This window comes from Podarcis melisellensis (genome assembly GCF_964234715.1).
Source record: "Podarcis melisellensis genome assembly, chromosome: 3".
Taxonomy (NCBI): Eukaryota; Metazoa; Chordata; class Lepidosauria; order Squamata; family Lacertidae; genus Podarcis; species Podarcis melisellensis.
Window position 1 is genome coordinate 37565225 of NC_138530.1, and position 25877 is coordinate 37591101.

Genomic DNA, 25877 nt, shown 5'->3' on the forward strand with positions numbered 1-25877 from the left:
GAGGGTCTGGGTTTGGGTCTGGTGTGGTTGATTGGTGATGGCGTTCTGTGTGCCTCTGGATCTGGTGTCAGTTTTTGTGGGGAGGGCTAATTTCCAGATGTCTGGCAAGCGGGATGTGTCGTCACGCTTGTTCATGTTGTGAGGGTGTTTCTCTATCTCGATGGCTTCCATGATTATTCTCTTGTGGTGATGTTCCATGTTAAAGAGCAATTTGGAATCTGCAAAATTAATTTCGTGTCCTGTTTCTTTCATGTGTTGGAAAAGAGAGGAAGTTTTTTCTTCTTTTTTGACGGCATTCTTGTGTTCTGCGATACGTGCATTTATTCGTCTGTTTGTTTGTCCAATGTACGTGGCTGGGCAGACTTTGCAGGGTATTTCATAGACCCCTTGGTTTTCCAACTGGATTTTATCCTTGGGGTTTCTGAGGATATTGGCTATTTTTTGGTTGGTGCAAAAGGCTGTTTTGATATTGTGTTTATGGAGGATTTTGCTAATTTTATTTGTAGTGCCCTTGATATAAGGAAGGAGGGCCATGCCATTGTTTTCTTCTGTGTCTTGGTTTTTGGGGGGTGTTTCTTTTTGGATTAGCTTCGTAACCCTGTTTTGCTGGTATCCATTGGCAATTAACTAGCCAATGGATACCAGCAAAACAGGGTTACGAAGCTAATCCAAAAAGAAACACCCCCCAAAAACCAAGACACTCCCAAAAACCAAGACATTCCTGTACCCGTGAAAATCTACGAAAGCAAATATATATATATATATATATATATATATATATATATATATATATATATATAATGTATATATATATGTATATATGTATATATGTATGTATGTATAGTATAGGTCAGTGATGTTTTGGGACTACAATTCCCATCATCCCTGACCACTGGTCCTGTTAGCTAAGGATGATGGGAATTATAGTCCCAAAACAGCTGGAGGGCCAAGTTTGGTCATCACTGGTATAGGTGCTGCTGCTGCTGTGTAGACCATAGATGAATTAGTCAGTGAGGGGTACCCAGTGGCACTTTTGAACATGACGGATGCCAAGATGTTATTTCCAATTTCTGTAACTGATAAGGCAACCTAATGTGGTATGGTCCAATGGGCAGTGTGCTGAGCTTGGACAGCCACTTATTTACCAAGTGGCTGAGGGCACAGTAATATTGCGTCCTTGTAAACAGGTAAGTCAAAGGCTGTAAAAAATTGGGCATGTTCTGGCATTACATGATGCAGACACTTTGCTTCCTAGATCTGGCCCAGAGACCACATTTGCTCTGAGTCCTGCTCCTCTCTTTGCTGCAAGTCCTACAGGATCGGCTCTTCTGGCCTATTTCCACCAGATTTGGAAGGGCAGGGCCCTGTCTGACTCCAGCTGCAAAAGCTGCTTCCCTGTGAGCTCTGCTTCTCAAGATGCCTATAGACTCCTGGGGTAGAGTATTGCTTAGGTGTTTTTTGTTGGGGTCAAGATTTACTTTTTGAAGATGCTTTTTTATGCTCTTAGTCATTATATTTGCATATTTACTGATAGATCTTACTATGAATTATGTGTGGATTAACTTTACCATATACTTACTGATAAGTTTCCATGTATTGCTTCTGATTACGGTACTTAACTTCTGTTATACTTCTGGAAATACATAAAATCTTTTGATCTTGTATGCTGCCTTGAGTATGGTTTGACTAAGAAATGGCAGCATACAAATGAACTGTGCCACTCCTGACTCCTCATTCCACATGCAGTAGATGACCAGAAGAAAGCAGCAGACCGGGTGATGGGGTGAAGGCACATTCAGCTCCATCTTCCGACGCCTTGCCACCTCCACCATCTGATGGAGTCTGCCTAATGAGACATCTGGCTCTGTGTGTTTGCTAAGCAGCTCTGAGTCTGGTCTGTGGATGCATTTGGGACTACATAGTCTTAGGAACCTCATGGCTTGAGTTCCACAGAAGTAAATGAAATCAAGAACTAAATTCAAACTGCCATACAAATGAGTAAAAAGTGTATCTCAAGTCTCTTACATGAAATCAGAAATACAGTGGTACCTCGGGTTACATACGCTTCAGGTTACAGACTCCGCTAACCCAGAAATAGTGCTTCAGGTTAAGAACTTTGCTTCAAGATAAGACTAGAAATCATGCTCTGGCGGTGCAGCAGCAGGAGGCCCCATTACCTAAAGTAGTGCTTCAGGTTAAGAACAGTTTCAGGTTAAGAATGGACCTCCGGAACGAATTAAGTACTTAACCCGAGGTACCACTGTATTCTTTGGTGAAATAAATCTGTTGGGACTCACTGAAAGCCAATGTTTTGCTGACATTCAAGTGCTTAGAGTGTAGAGATGCACTACCCTGCAAGGCCTCCTCAAAAGCTTTTGGTGACTGAGGCAGAAAATCCAAAATGGCACTGGGCACCTGGAAATTTGATCCCTTTCAATGGTGCCCAGTAACTGCTGCATGTGATCCGCAGGGCTTGCCACTTTGGAAAACCCCAGTGTTCAGCTACTGTTGGTTCCAACCAACTTGCTTGTGTTCACATGTCCTGGCAGCTGCACTTCTTCATGGAATGAGAAAAGATTATTAGGAATTCAGCTGTGGAAGTTGGGATTCTTGGCAAAGGTGAAACTGAAGACAAACAAGAGGCTGGGCTGAATGCTGCTTCGGGACCTCCAGACATCCTTTTCGTTGCACGTTCATCCTGAGTTGTGCTCAAGAGGTTACCAGGGCAGTTACACCGGGCCATGACTTTCAGTGCTATTTTTGACAGCAAATGTTTTTGGGCGGTCATGCAGCTTTGTCTGCAAGAGGTGCAGAAATCTGCTAAAATCCTGTAGCCTTCCATACCATGAATTTCCTGGTTGTTTTTTGTTCTGCTCTATAGAGTAAGAGTGCTGCTACAGACGACAATTAAGTGTTAACATTAGCACTGCAGAACAATAAAGTGGGATGATGTGTGGATGGTTCAATATAAATCCAGCATGAATGCACTATTACTATTACATCAATGACAAGTCTACAGGGGCCCCTTATTTGGATCCCCACCAACAGATCTCACTACAGATGAGATCGCATTAGATAGGTAAAAATGAAACAGAGACAAACATATGGGGGCGGGGGAATCAAGAAGCACACGCTCCCTCCTTCTCAACCCCAGATGTCTTGCGACTTATTTATTTGTGCAAAAAACAAGAACAACAAACCCAGGTGGACTGATGCTGCTTGTTACAGAAAAAGTGGTAAATGATCAGTGTATCTATAACACACCTCCAGATACTCAGTTGCACAATGATCAAAAATATCTATTTCCTCGCTGCTAGGAGTTCAGTAGAAAGAATAAACGTTTGCAATAACAGCCCCATTTCCTCACCATCACAAGGTCTCATGCTGAAATATATATTCCCCATTACTTGCAGGTAGCTCAAATCCGTTTATTGTGATGGGAGAAAATAATGCTTTACAGCGCTATTTTAAGACAGGGACTGGCTGATGGGAGTTCAATTATTTCAGGAAATGTATTTGGGCTGGGTAGAGAGTAAAACTTAACGGAACTATTTCTGCATCATCAGTTTCTATAAAGCAAGTAGGCACTTCTTGATTAATATTTTAACAGCCTGGCTTACATTGTCTGCACATCTTCACCCCATCATTCTAAAATGGGATCATTTAAAATGGGATCTTGGTGTAATTTGAAAATTAAGGGTTTGTTCCTTGAGGAAATTTTGATTTAACACTTCCCTCATCTCGGATGTGGAATATAAAACGTTCATTTATAAAAAGATTAAAATAGAATCGTGGGGAGGAGAATCATTTTGACCTAATGAACAGGAGAAGGGGGAATGGCTGGAAGCAGGAAAGTTGCAAAATAAAATCCTGAAAAATGGAAACCAAACCTAGAGAGTCTGAAGGAAGGGACCAGCCAGACGGCGTTCCAGGAGTTTTGCTCTGCTCTGTTCACCCGGGACACGACATCTTGCATAATCCTGCCCAGACGCCCACCTGCGAGGAAGGCGGGTGACTCTGGCTACAGAGCCTTTTGGAAGGACTTGCTCCACTTCCAGAATTGCCTACTGAGAGAAGTCCTCCCCCGACGGCCTCGAACGGCGAAATGGTCGCCTCGGATCTTCGCCTGTGGAGAAAGATTTGCAGCAAAGTGGAGTGGGGGTGGGGAAATAAAAAAGAAGAAGCAGACACACCGGCACCGCTGCTTGGGATTCTCCAGCACGCAAGCCGAGGGTGCACGCATGCATGCAGGAATCACGGGCCAGGCGTCTCCCCGGGCGCAAAAGCCTCGCAGGAGCGCTAGAGCTGCGTAACGTGCAGACATACAGACACGTACAAAGCGGAGTGGACGAACGTGCACCAGTACAGCAGCAGCAGCAGCGCAAGCGGGTTACAGACGCCCCTTGCATCGCTGATGGGCTTGCAAGCGCGGCGGGCCTCCGCGCTCTCACAGCGCGCAATGAACAGCCACACAACAGGTGCAAGCAAGCAAGCGCGCGCAAGGGGAATGTGCAGAGCGCACCGTGCGGATCCTTCCTCCCCGGCGGGATCCGCGTGCCTCTCGCGACACCCCCTGCAAGACAAACCTATAGATCGCGGTGGCTGGGGAGCCCAGACACCCACAGTCGCCGCCGCCGCGGTCTGTTCCTCCGGCCTGGCTCTCCGCCCGCGACGCTCTTCCAGAGAACGAGGCCGGACGCCGAAGCGGTGCACCCGACCGCGTTGTGCGTTTTAGCGTGGACGGCTGAAACCTCGGCCGATTCCTGGCATTTCCTTGCAGAAGGGGAAAGGAATGAAAAAGCGGGGGGGGGGATATAACCAGATAGATCCGTTTTCTGTCAGCCTTGCTTTGTTTTCTCTAATTGGCCCTGGGGGAGGCCGGGAGAATTGGGTAGGAGGCAGGACTCCGCTGGAGTAGAGTTGATTTAATTGGCTCCCTTTCTTTTTCAAAACTAGAAGGGACTCGCGAAGATGGGAGAACGAGCGAAAGTGGAGGGGTGGGGAGGGTAGACGGAGGGAGGCAGCCGGGTTAACAGGCAGATCCTGGAGGATTGCAGGGTAGGGACTGCGATTAGAAGAGGGCGCCCGCTTCGCGCTCGAGCTGAGCAAAAGGCTCAGGAGATCGGACTTTCCTCCCGAGTCATCTTGGCGATCTGGGGGAAAGGTGACTGCTAGTACGAGAAGAGAGCGAGTTCTCCCGGCCGAGCGACCCGTAAGTTTCTGGAAGGCTGACCTGCCTTCTAGAGCAGATCACGGCGAAGCAGGTATTGAGTTACACCGCGCAAAACCTTCTATAAGCGGAACAGAACTGGGGGTGCAGTATTGTAGTTGTGCGCTTGCTATATATACACACGTTCTTCTAGGAAGGGGGAGGAGCCAAGGCTTGCCACGCCCCTATTACAGACCGTCCTTTGCAGTGAAAAGCTGCTTTCTGCAAGTTTCTCAGTCCTCTTGCCCTATTCACTCCCCTCCCCTCTTTCAGAAGTTACATTCGAGATGGAACGTTTCTGCCTCCCATCTGTAGAGAACAAAGAGAAAACAACACATTAGGAAAAAAGAGATTTTATAAATTGCAAAAGGAGAGGGAAGAGGGAGGGAACTTCCCAGCTGCCAAAACGTCAGTCCAACGCGCTAAAACTTTGGATAAATCTGACCCGCTGATTCGGACAAAAACGAGAGTAAGGAGGCAGAGAGGTCGAAGGAGGGGAGGGAAGCGCGGCAAGCGGAGCGAGTGTTGTGTCTGGCCCCCGTTCCTCCTCCTCCACTATCAGGCCGGCATGCGATGCACTGCAACTGAGCAACTTCAGCCTGGAGAGAACGGAGCTCGGCAGCTTTGAAGGAGCTGGGAACGGGAGATGCTTCTTTGGAGGGGGGGAAACAGCACACACAAAACCACCACACGCAGCAAAAGTCATCCCTGCATTTAATTAATTCCAAAATCGGGGGGAAAGGGAGAGAAAGCAGCTGGAGGCAAGAAGAGGAGGATTACCTATTGCCCCAGCAGCTGCCTCTCGGTTTCCTTCTCCGCACCTCCCTCCCCATCTCTCACACACGCGCGCACCCGCCTCCCCTCCCTCCTCGCGCCCCTTGTTCGCTCCTGGGGTTGCAGCCAGAGGCTCATTAGTAGGAGGGAGGGCGAGGAGTCCGTGTGTCTCCCTCGCTCTCCGTCGTGGTTGCATCTCTCAAGTTGGCCCCAGTTGGCAGGCGATTGAGTTTGGGAAGCTGGGGAGTTCAGAAAGCACTTGACGTCTCTCTCCCTCCGCCTCCCCCCCAACAAATACGACTCCCTCTGCTTGAAAGGAATCGGAGCGCAGCCAGAAAAGGGGGGAAACCCGCGGAAGTTCTCTGTGGATTTTGCGTCGCCACTGGATCGCTTCGTCTTGTGCCTTCTGGTTTTGAATCGCCTTGTTATTTCGTCGCCGTTGCACGTCTGGGCGTGAAGTTCTGTTTGTTTTCTTCTGGGAGGACTCCGGGATCCGGCGAAAGGCAAGACGGGGAGCGAGGAGAAGGGGGAGGAGAGGGGGGGAGAAACCAGATCCCTCGCTGGCTTTTCCTCTCCTCCCTTCCTCGCACCTTTTACATTTGCAATTACTGCTCCCCGTTTGGGGAGGGCGGATATTTCTCTTCGTTCAAATTGACTCGCTCCCTCGCTCTGTTGTGTGTGTGTGCGTGCGTGGAGGAGATCGCGAGCTTCCCGAGAAGCACTGGCTGGAGTTGACTTGGCTAAGCCGGGCTGAGGCGCCCTGTGCCCAGCCAAGGCTCCCTTCCTTTCGCTGGATCCATCTCTTCCTGCTTCGAGCCCCAGGAAGTGGTGGGCATTTTTAATATACAGTACATCTATATATCTACAAAAGCGCAAAATAGCAGAGCCGGTTCAGGAAAAGCCTTCTCGCCTGCCTCTCTCGAATCCACCGCCTGATGCTGTCTGGGCTTTTTTTGGAGGTGGTGCTTGGGCTGTTCTTCTTCGCAGGCTATGAAGCTTCTGCCTTGAAGATGGAGACTATTTGGGTTTTATTCCTCTCTCTGGTCCCGGTGTACACCAGGGGACAAGGGGTCTACGGTAAGTGACGCGGGGTCGGTCTGTGTGTTGCACGATTTTCTGCTTTGGGGGAGTGCAGGCTTAGCTAGGCTGAGATCAAAGTTTTCCCCCCTCCCCAAAAGCACCTGCAGCAGCAAGAGAAAGTAAATGGTGCCCACAGAGCGCAGGAAGGAGCGAGAGGATGGATGTAGCAATAGGTTCCCCCACCAGCCCGGTTCGCGACTTCGTAATTCCTTGCCTGTGTGCTGTTGCTGTCGCCGCCGCCTCTCTCTCTCCCCCGCTCCCTTTTTCAGATTTACGAGGCGAGAGACGCCGCCGATTAACCCTTTCCGAACTTCGTCCTGGGCAAAACAGAGGAGGCGGTGGGTTGGGATGGCACAAGGATACCCGTGCCCACATGGCTCAGCTCCCTTCAACTTGTTGTTGGTAAAGAGAGAGATGCACTTTTCGGTGTGCGTGCGTGATGTGTACAAAACTATGTCCTCCTCCTCCTCTGGGGAGACGAAGCAGCTTTCCATTTCGTTGGGCTGCTCAATATTGCCCTCCTCCTCCCGCTTTGAGTCGCCCATTCCCCTCGGGCGAAGCACCCGCTGCCGCCGCCGCCGGTGCGAGCTGTTGCGCCCTCCCTCCCGCTTCGGTTACTTGTTGACGCTGTGCCCGCACAGAAGCGGGGTTGCAAGCCAAGCGCGGGCCTGAAGTGCCGCTGCTACTGCTGTAGGAGATCGGCCGCCAGACGGGCTTTCCTAAACGGTTATTAGAACCACATTGCCAAAGTCTAATATGGTTGCAATCCGGTTTATGCTTCTAGACAACCCCCAGCGAGTTCTCGCGCGCGCTCTGCCTGCACCCACGGCGCCCGGAGAAGGGGAATCCCACCCACGCACCCCGCTCCCTTTCTTGTCTGGGGGCGGCCGGGGAAGTAAATTCAGGGGCCCGATTCCCCCCCCCCCCCAGCTCTTTCGTGGAGGCCGGATCGCCAGAAGGGAAGGCAGCCCGACCCAGTCGCCATGGAGCTCCCGCGATTTTGAAATGAAGCGGGATGCGAGCAGGCTCTGCAAAGCGGCAACGCGCATGCACGGCCGCTGTTGCTGTTGGGAGAGCCCCTCGGGAGTTGCGAGGGACGTTTGGGGAGCCGGCGTGGAGGTGTGGAGATGGATGCTCGCTGCGCAAGGCGGCGAGGGCCGTGGGGGTAAGAGAAAGCGCGCCCCTTGCATCCGCCAGCCACTCCTTTACTGGCTCCGTGGGCTAAAAAAAAAAAAAAAGTGGGGCGGGGGGTCGTTCAGGGGGCGGCTTCGATCTTATCTATGTTGTGGAAGAAGCGTTCCCAGCCCCTACCCCTTTTCCACGATCCCACTTCAGCTGAGGGAGGATAGCTGACGCCCCCCGTTTGCAAATGGATGCACTCGCGCGCGCTCACACGTGCACTTGGCCGGGCAGCCGGCGCGCACCGCCGTGGTCCCAAACAAGCGCAGGAGTCGTTGCCTGTCGGCCTCATCCAGGGCCGGCCAGTGAAGGACTTATCCGGCGCAAGAGATGCGGCGCTTCCGCCAACGCTCGCGTGTGCAGGTGCGCTCACTCTGCCCCGGCTTTTGTGTGGAGATCTGCATCTCAGAAACTCCTATTTTAATATATATGTTGCTTATAGAGGTTTTTGTGTGTGTGTTTTTTTTTAAAAGAAGAACTTGCCAGACTTATCAAAGCCCTGATTTGCCTTACAATTCATCGTAATAAAGTCAACCTCCAGAAGAAGCGTGTCTCTCATATCCCCACAGGGGAGAGGGAGAGTTAAAACAATAACAGCTGAACCAGCATTTAGCTGGAACTTACCTATGTGTAAATACCATCAAGGCTGAGTTCGGTGCAGCCTATTCCCCACTGCAGCTAAAAGTCTTTGTAGGTCACTTTAATTATGCTTTTCTTTTTTTTCTTTTTTTAAAAAAAGGGAATTTATTCTCCTCCCTTAGGGCTGAGGTTGTTAGTTGGAGTCTAGTTCTGTTTTGTGAAATAACTGCTTTAAATAGATGCTGTTTTGCTCCAGCTTCCTCCTCAGCCCCTGTATCTCTGTGTCTGTCAAGGGGAAGGGAGAATGGGGGGATTTAAGGTCCAGAGGGAAATTAGGAGAAGCACCCGAGAGCGGTGAGACGGGGTGTATAATGTCTTTGTGGCGAGAGAACCATTGTGTGCGCAGGTTTTTACATCCCCATGGGTGTTTTATATGCTCCCAGGCAAACTTTTTATTTTTAATTAGCCTGGCTGCTGCAGTCCAAGCAGAACTACTGGTGGGCTTGCTTTCAAAGGCCTCTTCAGGCCCTTTAAGATTGTCAATCTTCCTACACCTCTGGCTTCTTTTTAATATTAGACCCTGGGTTTCACTCCTCAGACTCAGGCTTCTTTCTTTTCTAGTTGATTCCTTCTTTCTTTCAACCCTCTCCATGTTTAAATCAACATCCTGATGGTATTTTTTAGGGAGAAAGAGAATGCAGGGTGGGGGGAAACAAGCTTCGCTGTAATGGAGGCATTCTCTAAAGCTTGCACTGTACACAAGACTTTCATTTATTCTGCAGGGTTTCTCTGGCTCCCCCAAACCCTGGTTGTACAAACACGAACAAAAATCTATCAGCTTTCTCTCTCCCTCTTTCAACTATCTATTGAGTGAATGCTGGTTTTAATATAGAACAGAATTTTCTGTGTGTATGGCTCAGGCTATTCTATCGGCACACTGCAAACTTTCAGTATTTTGTCTTTTCACAAGCCTTTCCTTTCCAGGAGCTTTCTCCGATCACAGCTGCTTGTTTAGAAGGTGAAGCACCAGCTATTAATGGCGCTTTGGCGCTGCTGTATCAAAGCTGTTACACTTGCAAAGAAACTTAAAGCAGGATTAGAGACTCTGCAACCCCCTGCCCACCCCACAATCCTCCTTCCCTTTGCCCTAAATGCTGGTCTTGAGCTGGAGCCTCAAGCTATATATAGTTGGAGTATTTCATGTTCTGAATGTTTGCCTCTTGTGGCACTAAATGTGGAAGGGTTGGGAATTCAAATGTTGTATTTCAGTACACTTACACACACACACACACACACACACACACACACACACACACATACACAACTTGAACGTTAGAGAGGCAAGGAAGGCAGACGGTGAGGAGGGGGGTCACATGCGCTGGTATGAAGGCTATAAATACATTCTATCAATCTGAATGTAGTAAGTTTAAATCCGATTAAACCAGATAAAATATCCATTTGACGTACCCTTTAAATAATAGGCCACGTGGGCCTTCCTGAAAGGCCTCTGCCAAGGTTTATTGCAAAGGATGGAATAAATAAAATATATGTTACAGGGAGACACTTGGAGTTGAGGCATGGAATAATTGGGAGTCCAAAGTACATCTAGCTTGCTCGTTGCCTGAAGAGGCTTGTTACACAAATTGGTGTTTGATACGATGACTGAAGGGTGTCTGAGTCCCAATAATCTTCCTTTCCCTCGTTATCTGATTCCTTCCATTCAGCTTAAGCTGGCCAGAGAAAATTGCATGTGCGCACACCCCTCTCCCATTAAAAGCTGTATAGCTGTTTAAAGAAGGGCTGGCAAATGTCAAATCTTACATGAGCTGCTGGTGATGCGACAGAATCCCTGTGCCGACTTTGACCACGTTCACACATCTATAGAAAGCCAGTTTCCTCTCCCTTTAACCATCCTCTCATATGATCTGACTCCTACTACGCATTTCTCATTGTGAGCTGTTTTATACTTTGTGGAGGCCACCGAAAATTGCTGCATGTGGAGAGGGGGATTGCTGCCGTGTCTCCAAAGAGAGATTTGTGCTGCCATAAAGGAAATCACTCTGAACCCCATAGTGAAGTACGCTGTATGAATGGCTTGCCATACCATAGCCACTTGCATATGACAAGATTTAGAGGGGCATCCATGTGTGGCAGCCACCTTAGGAAGCTGTTTTTTTGGCTGTACACTTAATTTATTTTTATTGTCTTTTTAATATCTGGGTGTGGCTCTTGTGTGGAGTTTTCTTTCTGAGGTGCCAAAGTAACTTGTCCAGCCTTGGATACTTTGTACTTGGGGGCAAGGGGAGCGGGAGAATGCCATATATTATTGTGCCTCGGGTAACAAAATACCTTGACCAACCATGGTGGAGGTTGTAATATATAAATGGGTCCTGGAAGAGAAGTTGAAATGAGATAAGAGCAGCAGTCTGACCTTTCTACTCTTGAACCAGTTGGAAAAGACTCTTATAAAACTTATTCCCATCACAAGTAGGGCAGATGAGAATTCTAGATTGTTTTCACTGAGCATTATCTCCTAGTGTTGTTTGAGGTAGACAGTGACTCTTCACAAACAATGCCAAGCCATGGTTTTGTTTTAACCATGTCTGTTCAGCAAACCCCAAGCCAAAAAGCCACATGTTGTTTCTCCAAAGTTTTTCAGCAGCTCTTGCTTTGTGCCGCTATTGCTTGGCAGGTTTCTTGAGTGGGGAGGCCATAAAAGACATGGTTAAGCAAGTTGGGTTATGTCCAAACACCATACCTTAGTTAAAACAAGTCATGGTTTGTAAGTCAACATGGCTTCACATCATGACTTGTCACCGGAAAACAAGCCTTAGTTAGTCTGCTGAACTGAGCTTGGACATTCAAACATGCCGCACTCTGGCTAAACAAACAAAACTAAGTCAGTTTTGTGCAAACCAGACAAATGACAGGATCAGGGAAGAACTTGGTGGAACCTGTTGTAAAGTCCATGGTGAAAAAATTAGATCAGATGGCAATTGAATTTTCATGCCATTGTTATGTTTGCCTGGTCAAACACGGTTGTATTGGGTGTGCAAATAAGACAACAACTGGTTGACAATTCTAATTCCTCCTTGTCAGGCTGTACTGCTCTACATTGTGAAAATTATAAAAAAAGAAATACCCTAAATAATTCCCTGGTTGTATGCTTTTGTTCATGTGAATGCAGCCACAGCTTCTGGGCCTAGAAAGTGTCTATAACGCAATCTCATAGGTTCCTAAGGGAAACACTTAATAAAGCATTTAGCAACAAATGTCTCAAATAGGGTGAAAAATACGTTAGAGGTGGGTGGAAAGGAGATAGTCATTGAGAAAAGGAAATGGGTTTGTCTCTTTTCCTCTACAAATTGTTGGTGGCAAATATTTTCTCTCTCTTTAAGTATGTATACAGAGAAAGACGGGGGAGTTTTGTTTTTTGTTTTTCAATACTTATTTTAAAGCCCATCTTATAAAGTCTACAGTCTTTTGAGAGCAGGCTTTTTTGAGTACCGGTAGCTTTGTTTTGGCGGGTGGAAACTGGGCTCCTGCTTTGTTTACTTTAGAAACAGGATTTAAGAAGCCTTGATAGGAGTGTTTTATTGTTAACATGCAGCAGCTGACAGCCCAACTTTCTCTTCCCTTGCTGAGGAAAAGGCCCTGTGAGTTGGCAGCCCCTCATCATTGTCTGCTTGCAGAAAACAAATCAACACCTTCAAGGAAACATTCCAGGGTGGAAGATGGAAGGGAAGCAATGAGCTTCAAAGGAGTACATAGGCAGAGCATCAGGGAAAATATCCTTCATGTGCAATCGGACAGAAATGTTGTGGGGAGATCTCCATCACCAGAGACAAGGAAAAGTAGACAGAATATGCACAGGAAGGAGCAATTCTTCCCTCACGACAAAAAAAGAAATAAAAAAGGATCTGGCTGAGTGAATGATTTCCCATTTTCTAAGATTATGGGGTCAACTCTATATTTCTGATGCTGGCAGGGTGCCTAGTGGAATAATCTGCCTGTATATTACTGCCTTGTGAGTAGCATAGGGGAACATGTGCTAGGTTTGTTTTTGCCGTAGTCTTTTCGCTAGCTTATTTCCTGTACCTTTTAATAGTAGATTGATGTGCGTACATTAGTACATGACAATACTTATTTGTAGACCGTGTGTAGCTCTCCAGTTGAACTCCCGCCAGAGTCAGTATGGCCCAGTTAGGGATGGTGAGAGCAACATCTGGAAGGCCACAGATTCCCCACTTCTGTTTATGCCATGGAAAGGTTCATTTGCTAAATCCAGTATGCTCAGTGGCGTAGGAAGGGGGGCAGGGGGCAGTCCGCCCCGGGTTCCATCCCTGAGGGGGGTTGACATCGCCGCAGGTGGCACCCCTATTGGGGCGCTCTCGCACAGGCGGCCACCCCTATCGGGATGCTCGCGCAGACATGCCACGTCTCCGTGGGTGACATGCCATGCCCCCCGCTCAAGGTGCCAAAGCCCCTAGTTCTGCCACTGATATGCCAAGCTGAAGTTGAAGGCATAAAAGCAGGCAGGGCCAGACCATTTTTTTTTCTGGGAGTTGAGAGCCCTGCTTTAGTGAGACCCAGTGAGTCCTAAATGTAAAAAGTACACTGTGTGGGTTTCCTATAATGTGCACATGCACAGAGTGAATAGCAGTCCCAAATCTGGTGATCTAAACTCCTTTTCCATTGTTCAGATGTCCCACCAGCTGTGAAACTGGTGTAGATCAAAATGTGCATTCCGAAAGTGTATATCTGTTAGCCGAGGCTTTAAGATCTGCAGGAAAGGTCCTTCTTACAATCTCACTGACAAGCACAGCTTGCTGCGTGGTGATGTGAGGTAGGGCCTACTTGGTTGTGGCACCCATTTATTATGGACTCCCCTCTCTTGAAGTCTGCATGTCTTCCTCGCTGTTATGTTTCAGGTGTTGTCTCAAGACACACCTATTTCTTCAGGGCCTTGGAACAGTCTCACCAGTTCATGGCCAGTGGAATTAAATTCCTCACTGTGGTGTTAGTTTTGCAGTTCTGGCATATTTGTGGTTTTAAATTTAATTGTTTTACTTGTACACACACTATCCCAGAATTGCTTGTGATGAAGGGCAATTTAAAAATCACAACAAGCAAACCGTTTATTGCATCCCTCATAGATCTTGCTTCCATTTTCATCCTAGCCGATAGAATCAATTTTTTTAGCCTAGAGAAATCCCATGGCTAGGTTTTGGAGTCTACGAAGTAGTCAAATAAGTATAATGCTCCTTGTGGTAATATATAACTTTCCTTATTCCTGCGTTCAGTCAGCCTTCCTTGTCTGTTTGATTTTGGTTATGCCTGTTCTAGGGATGCCATCCTTATCTTACAGCAGGAATGCTTAGTGCTGCATAAATGTATAATTCTCCCCCAAGATCTTCTTTCCTCTTTTCAATCAGATTTTCATTTTTATGCACCAAACATGCTCAGCATCAAACATGGATTTTAGCTTGTGTAGTATTGCTATGAATGCCTTCCCCTGCCTGTTTGTGGTGTTGTTGAACAGCCTAATCACCTATGCCCTTTGTATAGCCCAAACCCAGCATTAGGTCAGTCAGGTTTCACTCTGAAAAACCCCAAACAACCCGCAGAGCCATCTTTTAATACAGTATGCAGTACTTGGAAGCTGACATTATCCACCCGACAGGTTGTTTGCAACTTACTGGTACTGGTCAAAATATTTCACTAGAGGTGTCATCAGAAACCACTATCTTATGCTAATTTTTGTGAGCATGAAGACAGATGTTGAATAATTTGACATGAGCAACATAGCTTAGAAAATTATCACCGTGTCAGGTTTTTGTCAGGTTTTTGAGGAAATGCATATTTCAGACAACTTGAAAAGGCAGAGTGAGTGAGGGTAGTTTGTGTGTGTGTGTGTGTGTGTGTGTGTGTGTGTGTGTGTGTGAGAGAGAGAGAGAGAGAGAGAGAGAGAGAGAGAGAGAGAGAGAGAGAGACACATAAGTAGTACTAAAGAAAAACTGGTAAGTCATTTGCAGCTAGCAGCTTGGGCAGTTCAGAAAGGATGCTCTTTCCCGCAAGTAGTCTTTATATATAGCTTCTCCAGATGGAGTTAGGACTTGTTTAGACAACTGAAGATTGCTGTGGCATTTTGGGGGTTGCTTCAGGATTGTTAACCTGACTCAACAAATCTAGCTTGCACCGTAGGGTGTTCCTCAGTGCCTCACCTGCGATCTCCTGCTTACTATTTCAGCTCACTCTTGGATCACGGTGTGCTTGTGCTAAGTTGCCTGTTCTAATTGCATACCTAAATATAATGTCCATACTGCTGTTTGAATGGTCACTACATCCTGAGACAAAGGCAAGAGCCCCCATATGACTCAGAGGTGGTTGATCTCTCTTCCAGCCTTTAATTCCTTAGCTGGAGAAACAAATCTGAAACTGAAGTGGGTTCAGACATTGGTTTAAGAAAACAAAGAAAAACAAACAAAGCAAAACAAAAACTATTTGTATAGAGGAGCTCGTAGGAAGCCATTTGTTGCACATCAAATGAAACAGGGCATGGGTAGGTGAGTGACAGCAACTTCAGAGAGTGTTGATAATGTGGCAAATGCCTATGCTGTTCTTCATTGGAACCTGAGCTGCAAGTCATAGTTCAACCTCAGGCTCTGATAAAGAACATGTTCATGCCTCAAGCACCTCATTAGTTTTGTGGCATTCCACACAAGCTACTCGATGGCATCCTCTCGAAGCATATTATTAAACATGCTGAAGATGAATAAACTCAGTTGTCATATCAGTGTGATATTACTAGAATCCAATTTGGGAACTGAATAAATGGTGACAGAAGATTACTGCTTGTGAGATAAGTTGCCTTCAAATAACCACTGATGAAGCAAAAATGCATAAAAATAATAAAATAGGGAAAAAAAGATCCTAGGGAAGTAGTTGGAATTATAATATGGGAATAAGAACAAATTTGGGCTAGAGCTTAAACTTCTGAGATGGTCTGCCTTGAGCCAGGAGCTTCAATAACTAGAAAACCAAGTTAGAGAAATCTGTGGATTTTGTATGAGTTTTAATGTGACATGTTAGCAGTGATCTTTTGGACAAAGTATTTCTCCCTTACCTACATATCATCAGAATGGGATGTTAGAATGATGGTCTGAGAATGGAGTTTGCTTTTATCCTTGGGCTATACAAAATCACCATAGATGAAATTGGGAAGGAATTTAGGTGAGTCTCATCGGCTGCTGCTAAGACACCCCCCCCCCCGCACGTGCAATTTTCCTGTAGAATAGGCCTGATTTGCACAATACAGGCAACACCTGATTTGTTTGGGGTTGTATTCTGGGTCATCACATGTGATGGCAGAGCACATGTAAGCCCGTCCCGTTATGCCTCCATTACGCCCTCTCCCAGGTCTGAACATGGCGCACATGTGCCTGGTTGCATGTACCTTAAACATGTGCAAACTGGTCTTCTGTAGTCCGTTTAGCCAAACTATGGTTTGTTTGGACACGTGAAGCAGGCTCAGCAGACTAACCATGGTTTGTTATGTCTAAATTGAACAATTCTGTTCTGCCAGCCCACCACAAACATTTGCCAAGCTACAAAGATGCAAGGCAAGAGCAGCTGGAAAACCAACCAAATTTTGACGAAGCAAGTTGTGGCTTGTTTACTTGTTTTGTTGAATGGCTTGTGGTTTGTCGAACCTTTTGCCAGTAATTCCTGACTAGCTGAACAATACAGTGGAACCTCTACTCACAACCACAATCTTTTCCGGAGGCCCGTCCGGAAATTGAAACAGGTCGCTGGGAGAGGTGCTGTTGTACGCAGGCATGAGCCGACGATTGCCCGCTTCTGCGCATGTGTGAATGGTGATCGCTGCTTCTGCACATGCGCAAATGGCAATCGCTGCACACACAGTGCCTAGTTTCTAAAGATGACATCAGAAAGCAATGGTGAACTTTAATAGAATTGGGATCCCAAAGGACCTCTAGTCTAACCTCCTGACAGTGTAGGAAATCCCCTGCTACTGTGTCCTTGATAGGTGACCTGACTTCTGTTCAAAAGCAGCTAAAGAGGAAACCCCAGCATCTTGTGAAACAGTCTGTGTCAGTGTCGAACTGGAATATAGGAAGCTGCCTTTCACTGAGTTAGAATGTTTGTCCTTTCTTAGCATTGTTCACACTGCTGGCCAGCTGCCCTTGTGGATTTGAGGCAGGGTTCTCTCGCAACCATACCTGGAGACACTGGGGATTGAACCTGGGACCTTCTGCATGCAAAGCAGATTCTTTGCCATTGAGCTACAACCCTTCCCCAACTGCTAGTACCACCAGAAAGCCCTTCCTAAGGTTTCTTCCAGATCCCCCAACCCCTTCTTTGTTATTTGGACCCCTCTTGGTCCTGCTGACTGGAGCAAAGGAGAACAACTTTGCTCCATCGCCTATGTGGCAGCTCTTCAAATACTAGACGACGGCTGCTGCCTCTTAATTGTCTCTTCTCCAGGTTTCAAATGTTCCTGTTTAAAATTCTCTCTCAATGTTTGTCTCATCCAGGCCACTACTCCTCCCCAGCCACTGTCTCAAGGTAGCTGCAGTGATGTATCTGTTTTGTAAAGTGCACCTCTGTCCCAATGTAAAACAGCACAGCGGTTATTAAAAGCAGAGATCCAGTCACTCGACTGCCTCTGGAATTGCATGTCTGCATTTGACATTTGTCTGCATTCGGCAGCACTCGGCACTCGTGATGGATCATGTTTCACAAGAGGGACCTATGAAGCTGTGCACTGGAGAGCTGCAAGAGAAAACTCCCATTTGCTCAAGTGGTGACTGGCAGAAATCTTATTATAATGATGATTGTGCTGGGAGTATATAGAACTGGAGTCTTGAAGCAGGTCATGTACCCAGCAGGATCCTCTGAGTATTGCTGGACTTCGGATCCTATCATCCACTGATGGGACCATTGGCCATGCGGGCTGTGATTCATGGGAGCCACATCAGGAAAGCCTCCATCTTTGCTCCGAGATCCAGGGGCGTGAGAGTGCTTACGAGTACAATGTAACATTTAGCAAAGTTTAATTAGAATGAACTATTAAGGATCCAGAGAAAAAACCTGCTTTAACCCTCCTTTTATTGAAGATTCTTGCAGATTTATGTTTCTCCCAAGCAGAAAATTAGCATAGTGGAGATTTTCATTTTAGTTACTGTATGTGTTGCTCTGCAGAGATCATATCAAAATCACATTTGAAATGAGTTATGAAGGGAATCAATAGCTGGAGCAGAGGAGAAGGAACCCAGAGCAGAAGTTGATGCCATTCTAATAATACTTAAAACTATGGAAAGAAAGCTACCGAAAGAGCAATAGATTGGGAGACTTGTAGGGCTTAGGACAAGTCCTTGGTGTCTCGACTGCATAACATCAAGCAGCGAATGGGAGTTCACACAATTGCCATTGCTCTTCTGTAGGAACATTAAATCTCTTCCCCTTTGTGTACAAAACCAGCATGCCAAAAATAAGGGTTCTAGTGCCAGCCTTCTCCTTGGCATGCTTGTTTTCTGTGGAGAGGAGCATGCAAACCCATGAATCTTCATTTGTTATCTGAAGTGGTACAGCTCAGACACAGATGTCCCGACCTCGTGGAAATTGCTCTTGCTCTTGCAAGTCTAGTTCTGAGGCAAAGACCAGAAAATGCACAGGTGGTGATGATACAAATCGCCTGGTTTGCATCACTCATTCCTTCCACTTTCACACTGCTGTAGTTCCACCAGCTCCAGCTGCATTCAAGTTTCTTGACTTTGCATTGAAAAGTGGGTTTTTGTTCTGCACCTGTTGCAGTTCCCCTGATGCCACTGCCACCCCCTCATGCATGAAGTAGGTGAACAACAGACCTGTTGCACCACTGGGTTTGAGCACCTGGTCTGGAGACAGCTTCTGCAAGCCTCCTGAGTCCTTCTTTGGTGCCTGACGTGTTCTGCTGCTATGCTTTCAAAGTGCTTTGCTGTCCACAGGTAGGCGGCACACGTGGAGTTGGACATGCTGCCCATACTCTGGCCAGCAGGGGGAGCGCCTGTCCATCATATTCTTCAGTGAATGCTTTTATTGAATTCTGGAGGCCTGCTAAGTGCACCAGTCACTAAAAGGCCACCTTCCAATAGGCAGCCATGTCAGTCTCCGGTGCTGACTCCTGTTTGACTCACCTTGAACTTAATTTGCATGCTTCTGGATTTAAACTCCCACAAATAACACTTCTGCACAAGCATGCATGTGCATCATAATTATATTGTTTCAAGGAACTGTCAACGAAGTTGCGGGATGTGATGGTGGTTATAGACCACACAGTACAAAGCGGACCAAAAACCAAAGTAAAAACATCCTCTCTGGAGAAGCAGTGGCAGCCTGTATAGTTTAGTTTAGTCATTCTGTTCTTTTGCTTTCAGGGCCAAGAAATCCTTTCTAGGAGAAGACAGGGAAGTACTGTAAGTGCAAGACCATGTCAGAACTTTGAAGGGTGCATGGCAGTGGCAAAGAAGGGATGTCAAGAAAGAAGGTTGGGGCAATATTTGAAGGGTTGAGCCCAGACACTGAGGTCCAGTTCTGAGGGCCTTTGGGGAGTTCCCTCACTTCAAGAAGTGAAGGGAACGAGGGAGAGGGCCTTCTCGGCAGTGGTGCCCATCAAGATGTCAAGGAAATAAGCATCTTTTAGAAGACATCTGAAGGCTGCCCTGTTTAGGGAAGTTTTTAATATTTGATGCATAGTTGTTTTATACTGTGTTGGAAGCTGCCCAGAGGGCAACCCAGTCAGATGGATGAGGTATTATTTATTTATTTATTTATTTAATTTACTTACCGAAGCTCAGCAACAAAGCACATGCTTTGCATGCAGAAGATCCCAGGTTCAATTCCTGGCATCACCAGTGAAACAGGATCTAAAAGAGTAAAAGCCGAGGAAGATCCCCTGCGTAAGATCATAGAGAACTGCCGTTTGTGAGAGCAAAGAGGATTAGTTTAGATGCGCCTGGGCCAGTGGCCAAAGAGCACTTTGAACATTTCGGAGGTTGAATCCAGAGTTGTCCTTCCATGCTCAGTCGGTAGAGCATGAGACTCTCAATCTCAGTGTCGTGGGTTTGAGCCCCATGTTGGGCAAAAGATTCCTGCATTTCAGGGGGTTGGACTAGATGGCCCTTGTGGTCCCTTCCAACTCTATGTTTCTATGATTCTGTCTCCTGGGGTATTCAAGCTGGTGTTTGCAGGGCTGCCATTCTGCTCCACATTCACTTTGGTCACTGGAATATACTGCTGGATTATGCAATTTGATTGTGATTAGGAGCGGATGTTTTATTTAAAGCTAGTCTAATTTTCAAATCAACTTTTATGTGTACTTGAAAACGCACTTATGCCTATTGCCAGAGAAATAAAAACATACTCAAACTAATGGGTTTTCATTAAAGACAGTATTAAATTACTTTCAGCCTTCTCTTTAATAATGTATTAGGAACCCCCTCATATATTCCATCTCAGGTACCGGTGTATGACTCTACTCCTCCAAGTGTTGGAATCTCAACTCAGGAGAGGCCCAATGTCGTACCTTAGGGAAAAGACACAGTGAATGTAGGCAGACTTTTGGGTCAAGAAAGCTGCAGCCAGGGGCAGACTGGGGTAATATGGCACCCTTAGCGAGGACAAAATTTGTTGCCCTCCCCTCTCTCACCTTTTGCTTTGTGCATGCGCTCAAGGGCACTATGTCATAGTTGCTGCAATTCAGTCGCCTGTCTGACCGGGGCCTAAACGCTGGCTCTCTTGGCCTGAAAAGCGAGATGAGCGCCGCACCCCATAGTTGCCTTTGACTAGACTTAACCATCCAGTGGTCCTTTACGTTTTTACCTTTTTTACCTTAACTTTGAGTAGGTACCTGCATAAATATAGGTGGTAATAATGATGATGATGATGATAATAGTAATAATATTGCGCCCCATTGGCTTTGTGTCCTGTGCTGGGGAACTACCCTAAATCCACTGCTGCTTCAACAGGCTTGCAGGTAGATAGGATAGCAGTCTTCAGTGATGGAGCTTGTGCCCCTTTTTTCACATGGTCCAAAGTTTCACGGGTACAGTGGAGAATCCTAGCTGTTTCCTGTATTTGGATCTATCTTTACTGCAGGGGTAGGCAGATGTTGGATGCCGCTTCCTATCAGCCTCAGGTAGTATGATCAAATGTTTAGGGATGACTGGAACTGCAGTCCGACAGCGTTTGGAGGGCACCATGTTGAGGTACCCCTGATTTATGGAGTGTTGTGCCGGCTTGCTGATGTTGAGCAGTCCGTGGCAGTAATCTGAGGGTGCAGCGCTGAGCACTTAGGTTCCCATGAAAACAGAGAGATGAGGACAGTTGGCTTGCTGTCTGCTCATCTTGCTGGGGATTCTTTTTGTGATTAGAAGGAGCTTTGGTGGCAAACCATATTACTGCCAGGCTTACAGGATACTGGAGAGGGGCTTCAGATCAAATAGGCGTTCTCCTTGGAGCAGCAAGAATTGCTTTCCACCTTCTGCTGTAAGGTAAATGAGACAGCAGCAAGCTTCCCCTGACCCATGTCATGTTGGCAGCAAGGGAGTTGCTGCAACAAGGGTTCTTCCCATACCATGAAGATCAGGTATTGGGCCATGCCCACATCGCCCCATTTATCAGAAGGTAAATTTCCCAACCATTACTGGAGAATGAGTTGTAACATGATCAACTCCCATGTGGGCTCTTGATGTTGTGCAGGAGGGAGCCATGTTCTGGTAGGGTGGGGTGGCTAGAAGACAATTACCCCAAGGAGAGACACTTGTTTATTTAAAGGCATTAAATAAAGGCATTATTTAAAGGCATCTTTCACCCTTGAGAAGCACTTTGAGGATGACAATTGAATGTGCAGTTCAGGATGAGGGTTAGTAGCTCACACATTTTGGAGAACGTAAGAGCTCTGTGTGCAACTGTGACACCTCAATTTGATACTGGGAAGAATGGGTTGTATACAGTGGTGTCTTTGCACTATTGGAAAGCACTTCTACTTGTGCAAGTCTGAACATACTAGAGACCTGAAAGCCTTACTAGATACATGAAGGCCAGGTGGTGGAGGAAATGGACTTTTTTGTGGGGTGGGGAACCTGCTTCCTGCTCATTTCTCCCCCGGGCCTTCACATCTCTACATCCTACTGTAGCCCTTTGTGCCATACTGTTCCCATCACCCAGGAGTTGCTTTTCAGGAGATGCAAGGGAAACTGGGATGCCCTGAAAGGAGTAGAAGTGTATTATGCCAGTGCCAGGCCACCAGGACACAATGGTTGCCATCCGTCTGCCTTGGTGGACAATGGAGCAGTGCAGAGAGAAGAAACACCCTGGTACATTTGCAGCAGGACAACCAGACGCCTTCATTTGCCTCAGCTGCAACAAAGCATGTCTCTTCCATATCAGTCTCTACAACCACAGCAGGTGCTGCTGTTGAGAACTACATGAGTGAAAGCTTTCCCCACGGTACTCGGCGGGGAGATTGCACGGTAGTTGTTGCGGTCTTGGAGGGCACCTTTATCCTTGTAGAGGGTCACAGTCCTGGAGTCATGCATGTCTTGTGGCATGGATCCTTGTTCCCAACACTGCAAGAGGAGGCCATGGAGGTGTGTCACGAGAGAAGAATTGAAGCCAGCTTTTATCACTTCTCTTGGGATTCCATCCTGTCCTTGGGCTTTACCACATTCCTGAGAGTTGATGGCGTTCTTCAGCTCATTGATGGAGGGAGGCACACCCAGCTCTTCCAAGGCAGGCAGAGCCTGGATACAGTTCAGTGTGCCTAAAACCCCACTATTCGAAAAATGCTAGACTGTACTGTGTTTTATGGCAGAGGGAAGCAAGGGATGCTAGCTTTGTCCCTGACATGGTGAGCCCCATAATTTCTCCTGAGGACCAATTTCAGACATAGTTGTTGTCCCCACTGCAGAAGCCGTCTGTAATACAGTCCCCACATGAGCATGGAGGGCAGCCCTGGTGAGTCAACCTGTGTGCCTGTACTACATGGAAAATGGAGCAGGGCCCCGTCTTATATTTATATGTACACACACTTGATTGGGGAGGGAATAATCCTTACATTAGCACACACCTTAAACTTCAGACCTCATAAAGAGATTTTTCCGCTGGCAAAAGCTGGCAGGAGATATAAAAATACATTTTTCTCCCTCAGCTCCTTTTGCCAAGGAGGCTTTGAATAAAGTGTTTTCCTTCCCATATCTGGCTCCTCTGCTTCCCCATCCCTTTACTGCCCTTCTGAAACCTTTTCATCAGTGCTCTGCTGTGTTACATAAGCGCAGCAGGATTTCCTGATCTCCACGGAGGTTGGGAGGCTAAGTGCTGAGAATGGAGAATCCCAGTACTTTCATCAGTACATTGAATGTGTTTGTTTATGGAGTGTGCCAGTGTTTGGCAGTGCTATGAGTTTTTTTGCGTGTGTTTGTGTGTGTTAGTTAAATTGTATGCCAGACCCTTCTAATACCTGGACCCAGCAAGTGCTAAAATCTAATAAAGGCTTCTAATTCTTGGAATAGACAGACTAGCCTCCTGGTGAGGTGTCAGGAGAACAAAGGAAGGGGCTCTGTGGGAGATGGCAAATGGGTAGGGCTCCTTCCTCAACTCGCATGTAGAGCTTGTTATAAACTAAAAGGTATAAACTAAAGGGGGGGGGAGCAGCTTGTCTCTGGCAGGAGCCCTGCTGGCTTAAACCTCTAAGGCCTGTGGCAATTGTATCCACCTATCCTTGACCTCTCTGCACGTACCTGGTGAGAAGGACAAAAAGCCAGAGTTGAGAGTTTAGGAGTGATGTGACCTAAGAGTAATCTGAAGAGAGAGTCAAAGCAATGGCTGAGAGCAATGTTTGATTTTTGTTTGACTCCAAGGCTGTGGCTATGGGAGAAAGAAGACCTTTTTGGGGTGCTGATGCTGTGAACCCCTCCATTGCTGGCTCAGGTTGTGTAGATGTGTAAATAAATCCTATGTCATAAAGACACCTCGGTCTCCACTGTGCCTGAGTCCAAGAAGGAAACATGAACCCTGGGTAATCACCTAGAACTCCTGGAATCTTGCACTGTTCAGAGACTGGGGTGGCATGCAGCAATATTATAGCAACAAACAACAGCATCCTGCTGCAGATTAAAGCCACACAGGCAAATGGTTCAAAATTAGGAACCTAAATATATTGATCACAACCAAATCCCCCTTAAAGTAGTTCCACACTGAAATGGAAATTGCCCCAGCGGCAGCAGTCCCTGCTATTTCGGGAAGGAAAAGTTGCTGATGTTACGTTAACAGAAATTGATGTAATATTGAAAATTATAGTCAAGAAGATGCAGGATGAAGGTCTTGGGATGTTTGCAAATGAAGGCAGAATGCAAAGGTAGCAGTTTGCTGTCACTGTTCATTGTTACAGAAGGAAATGGTCCTTCACTAATTGGCAGAAATTGACTTAACAAGATAAATTTGGGTTGGAGTATTGGACATCATTTTTTTGGAAGTGTTGAGGAAACGTAAAGTGAAACACAAATCTGTTTCCACTGTAGACATGAGTTCAGTGAACTGCAAAAATGACTTTTACTCAAAATGCCATTCCATGTTTTCTTAAAATCCATTCTGTGTCTCTTAAGCAAAAAAGGCACAGAAATCACAATGAAGAAACGGCGAAATTCTCTGTGGAGAGCTTAATGAATGGAATGCAGGAAGTATGAGTGTTCATAACATTAGAAGCCTGTGGGGCCAAAGGGAACTCTTGGTTGTAGGTGTATGTTCAAAGAAATATTTAGCGTAGCTTCCTAGTCTCTGGATTTTGTATGCTAGTTTAAAAGTTCCTAGAATAAACTACAGTATAGAGACACCTTAACAGAGTCTAAAAGCATTACAGTGGTACTTCGGGTTACATATGCTTCAGGTTACATACGCTTCAGGTTACAGACTCCGCTAACCCAGAAATAGTACCTCAGGTAAAGAACTTTGCTTCAGGATGAGAACAGAAATTGTGAGGCGGTGGCGCAGCGGCAGTGGGAGGCCCCATTAGCTGAAGTGGTGCTTCAGGTTAAGAACAGTTTCAGGTTAAGCACGGACCTCCGGAACGAATTAAGTACGTAACCAGAGGTACCACTGTACATCACTCTAGTATTGAAACCATGAAAGAAAAATGTTTCTTTTTAATAACTTCTGTGTGCATGGCACGTATAGATAGTGAGCACTTTGGCTATGGGACTCACTTGTATATGGTGCTCTACCAAGTGGCATATACATTGTTTGCTGTTCAATTGGGGGGTGGGGAGACTCAGGCCCAGAGGCTATGTGCAGCTGTCTGGCCTTTGGGACTCCCTCCCAACCCTGTCTGTCAGCAGACTGGCTCCGCACACACTGTTACCTGGCTGGAATGTGTCTCTGAATTGAGCTAATGACTTGTGCTTGCCTGGATGGAGGACAGAGAGCTGTGTCAGGCTGTAGAAACCTCTGACTTGTGTGTGTGTGTGTGTGTGTGTGTAGTATAGTCTACCCTGCAAAGTTAAGAAGAAGAAGAGTTTGGATTTGATATCCCGCTTTATTACTACCCGAAGGAGTCTCAAAGCAGCTAACGTTCTCTTTTCCCTTCCTCCCCCACAACAAACACTCTGTGAGGTGAGTGGGGCTGAGAGACTTCAGAGAAGTGTGACTAGCCCAAGGTCACCCAGCAGCTGCATGTGGAGGAGTGGGGAAGCAAACCCGGTTCACCAGATTACAAGTCTACTGCTCTTAACCACTACACCACACTGGCTCTCATATTTGGCTTGCTTTTGCCTCTTGCCCCACCCGCTCTTGCCTTTGTTCCTTTTCAAATCCTTGAACGGATGCTTTCAAACTACTTTGAGTATTTAACCCACGCAATACAAGTGAAGCAAAGGCTGGAACAAGACTTTATGAATTTTTCTGACTTCAGGCTCACAAGCTTGGACTTCCTATTACTTCTGGTTACACAGACCACGCTGCTCCAGCAGCTAAAAAGTCCCAAAACTAACTTATTCCTTTT

At 46.6% G+C, this 25877-nt stretch overlaps 1 protein-coding gene and 1 long non-coding RNA gene across 8 annotated transcripts in view; one reads left to right on the forward strand and one right to left on the reverse strand.

Moving 5' to 3' along the window:
- Positions 1-2269: 2269 nt before the first annotated feature.
- LOC309366017 lies at positions 2270-5035 on the reverse strand. 3 transcript variants are annotated; one of them, XR_014166401.1, is made up of 3 exons: positions 4587-5035; positions 3891-4126; positions 2270-2894 (listed from the first exon to the last, which is right to left on the reverse strand). It is a non-coding gene; the product is annotated as an uncharacterized lncRNA (long non-coding RNA). The 3 variants fall into 3 exon arrangements; XR_014166402.1 differs by having other exon boundaries at positions 2270-2557; positions 4587-5032; XR_014166403.1 differs by lacking the exon at positions 2270-2894 and having other exon boundaries at positions 3142-4126; positions 4587-5034.
- Positions 5036-6145: 1110 nt separating this feature from the next.
- MDGA1 (MAM domain containing glycosylphosphatidylinositol anchor 1) overlaps positions 6146-25877 on the forward strand; it is a 245095-nt gene continuing 225363 nt past the window's right edge. For 2 of the 5 annotated variants that reach the window (XM_081903830.1, XM_081903831.1), the window contains exon 1: positions 6146-7060. In XM_081903830.1, coding sequence (XP_081759956.1) covers positions 6919-7060 — 142 coding nt within the window. In that variant the 5' untranslated portion in view covers positions 6146-6918. Of the gene's footprint in view, positions 7061-8145; positions 8229-25877 lie in introns of those variants that run through there. The other 3 variants (XM_081903827.1, XM_081903828.1, XM_081903829.1) reach the window with 2 other exon arrangements.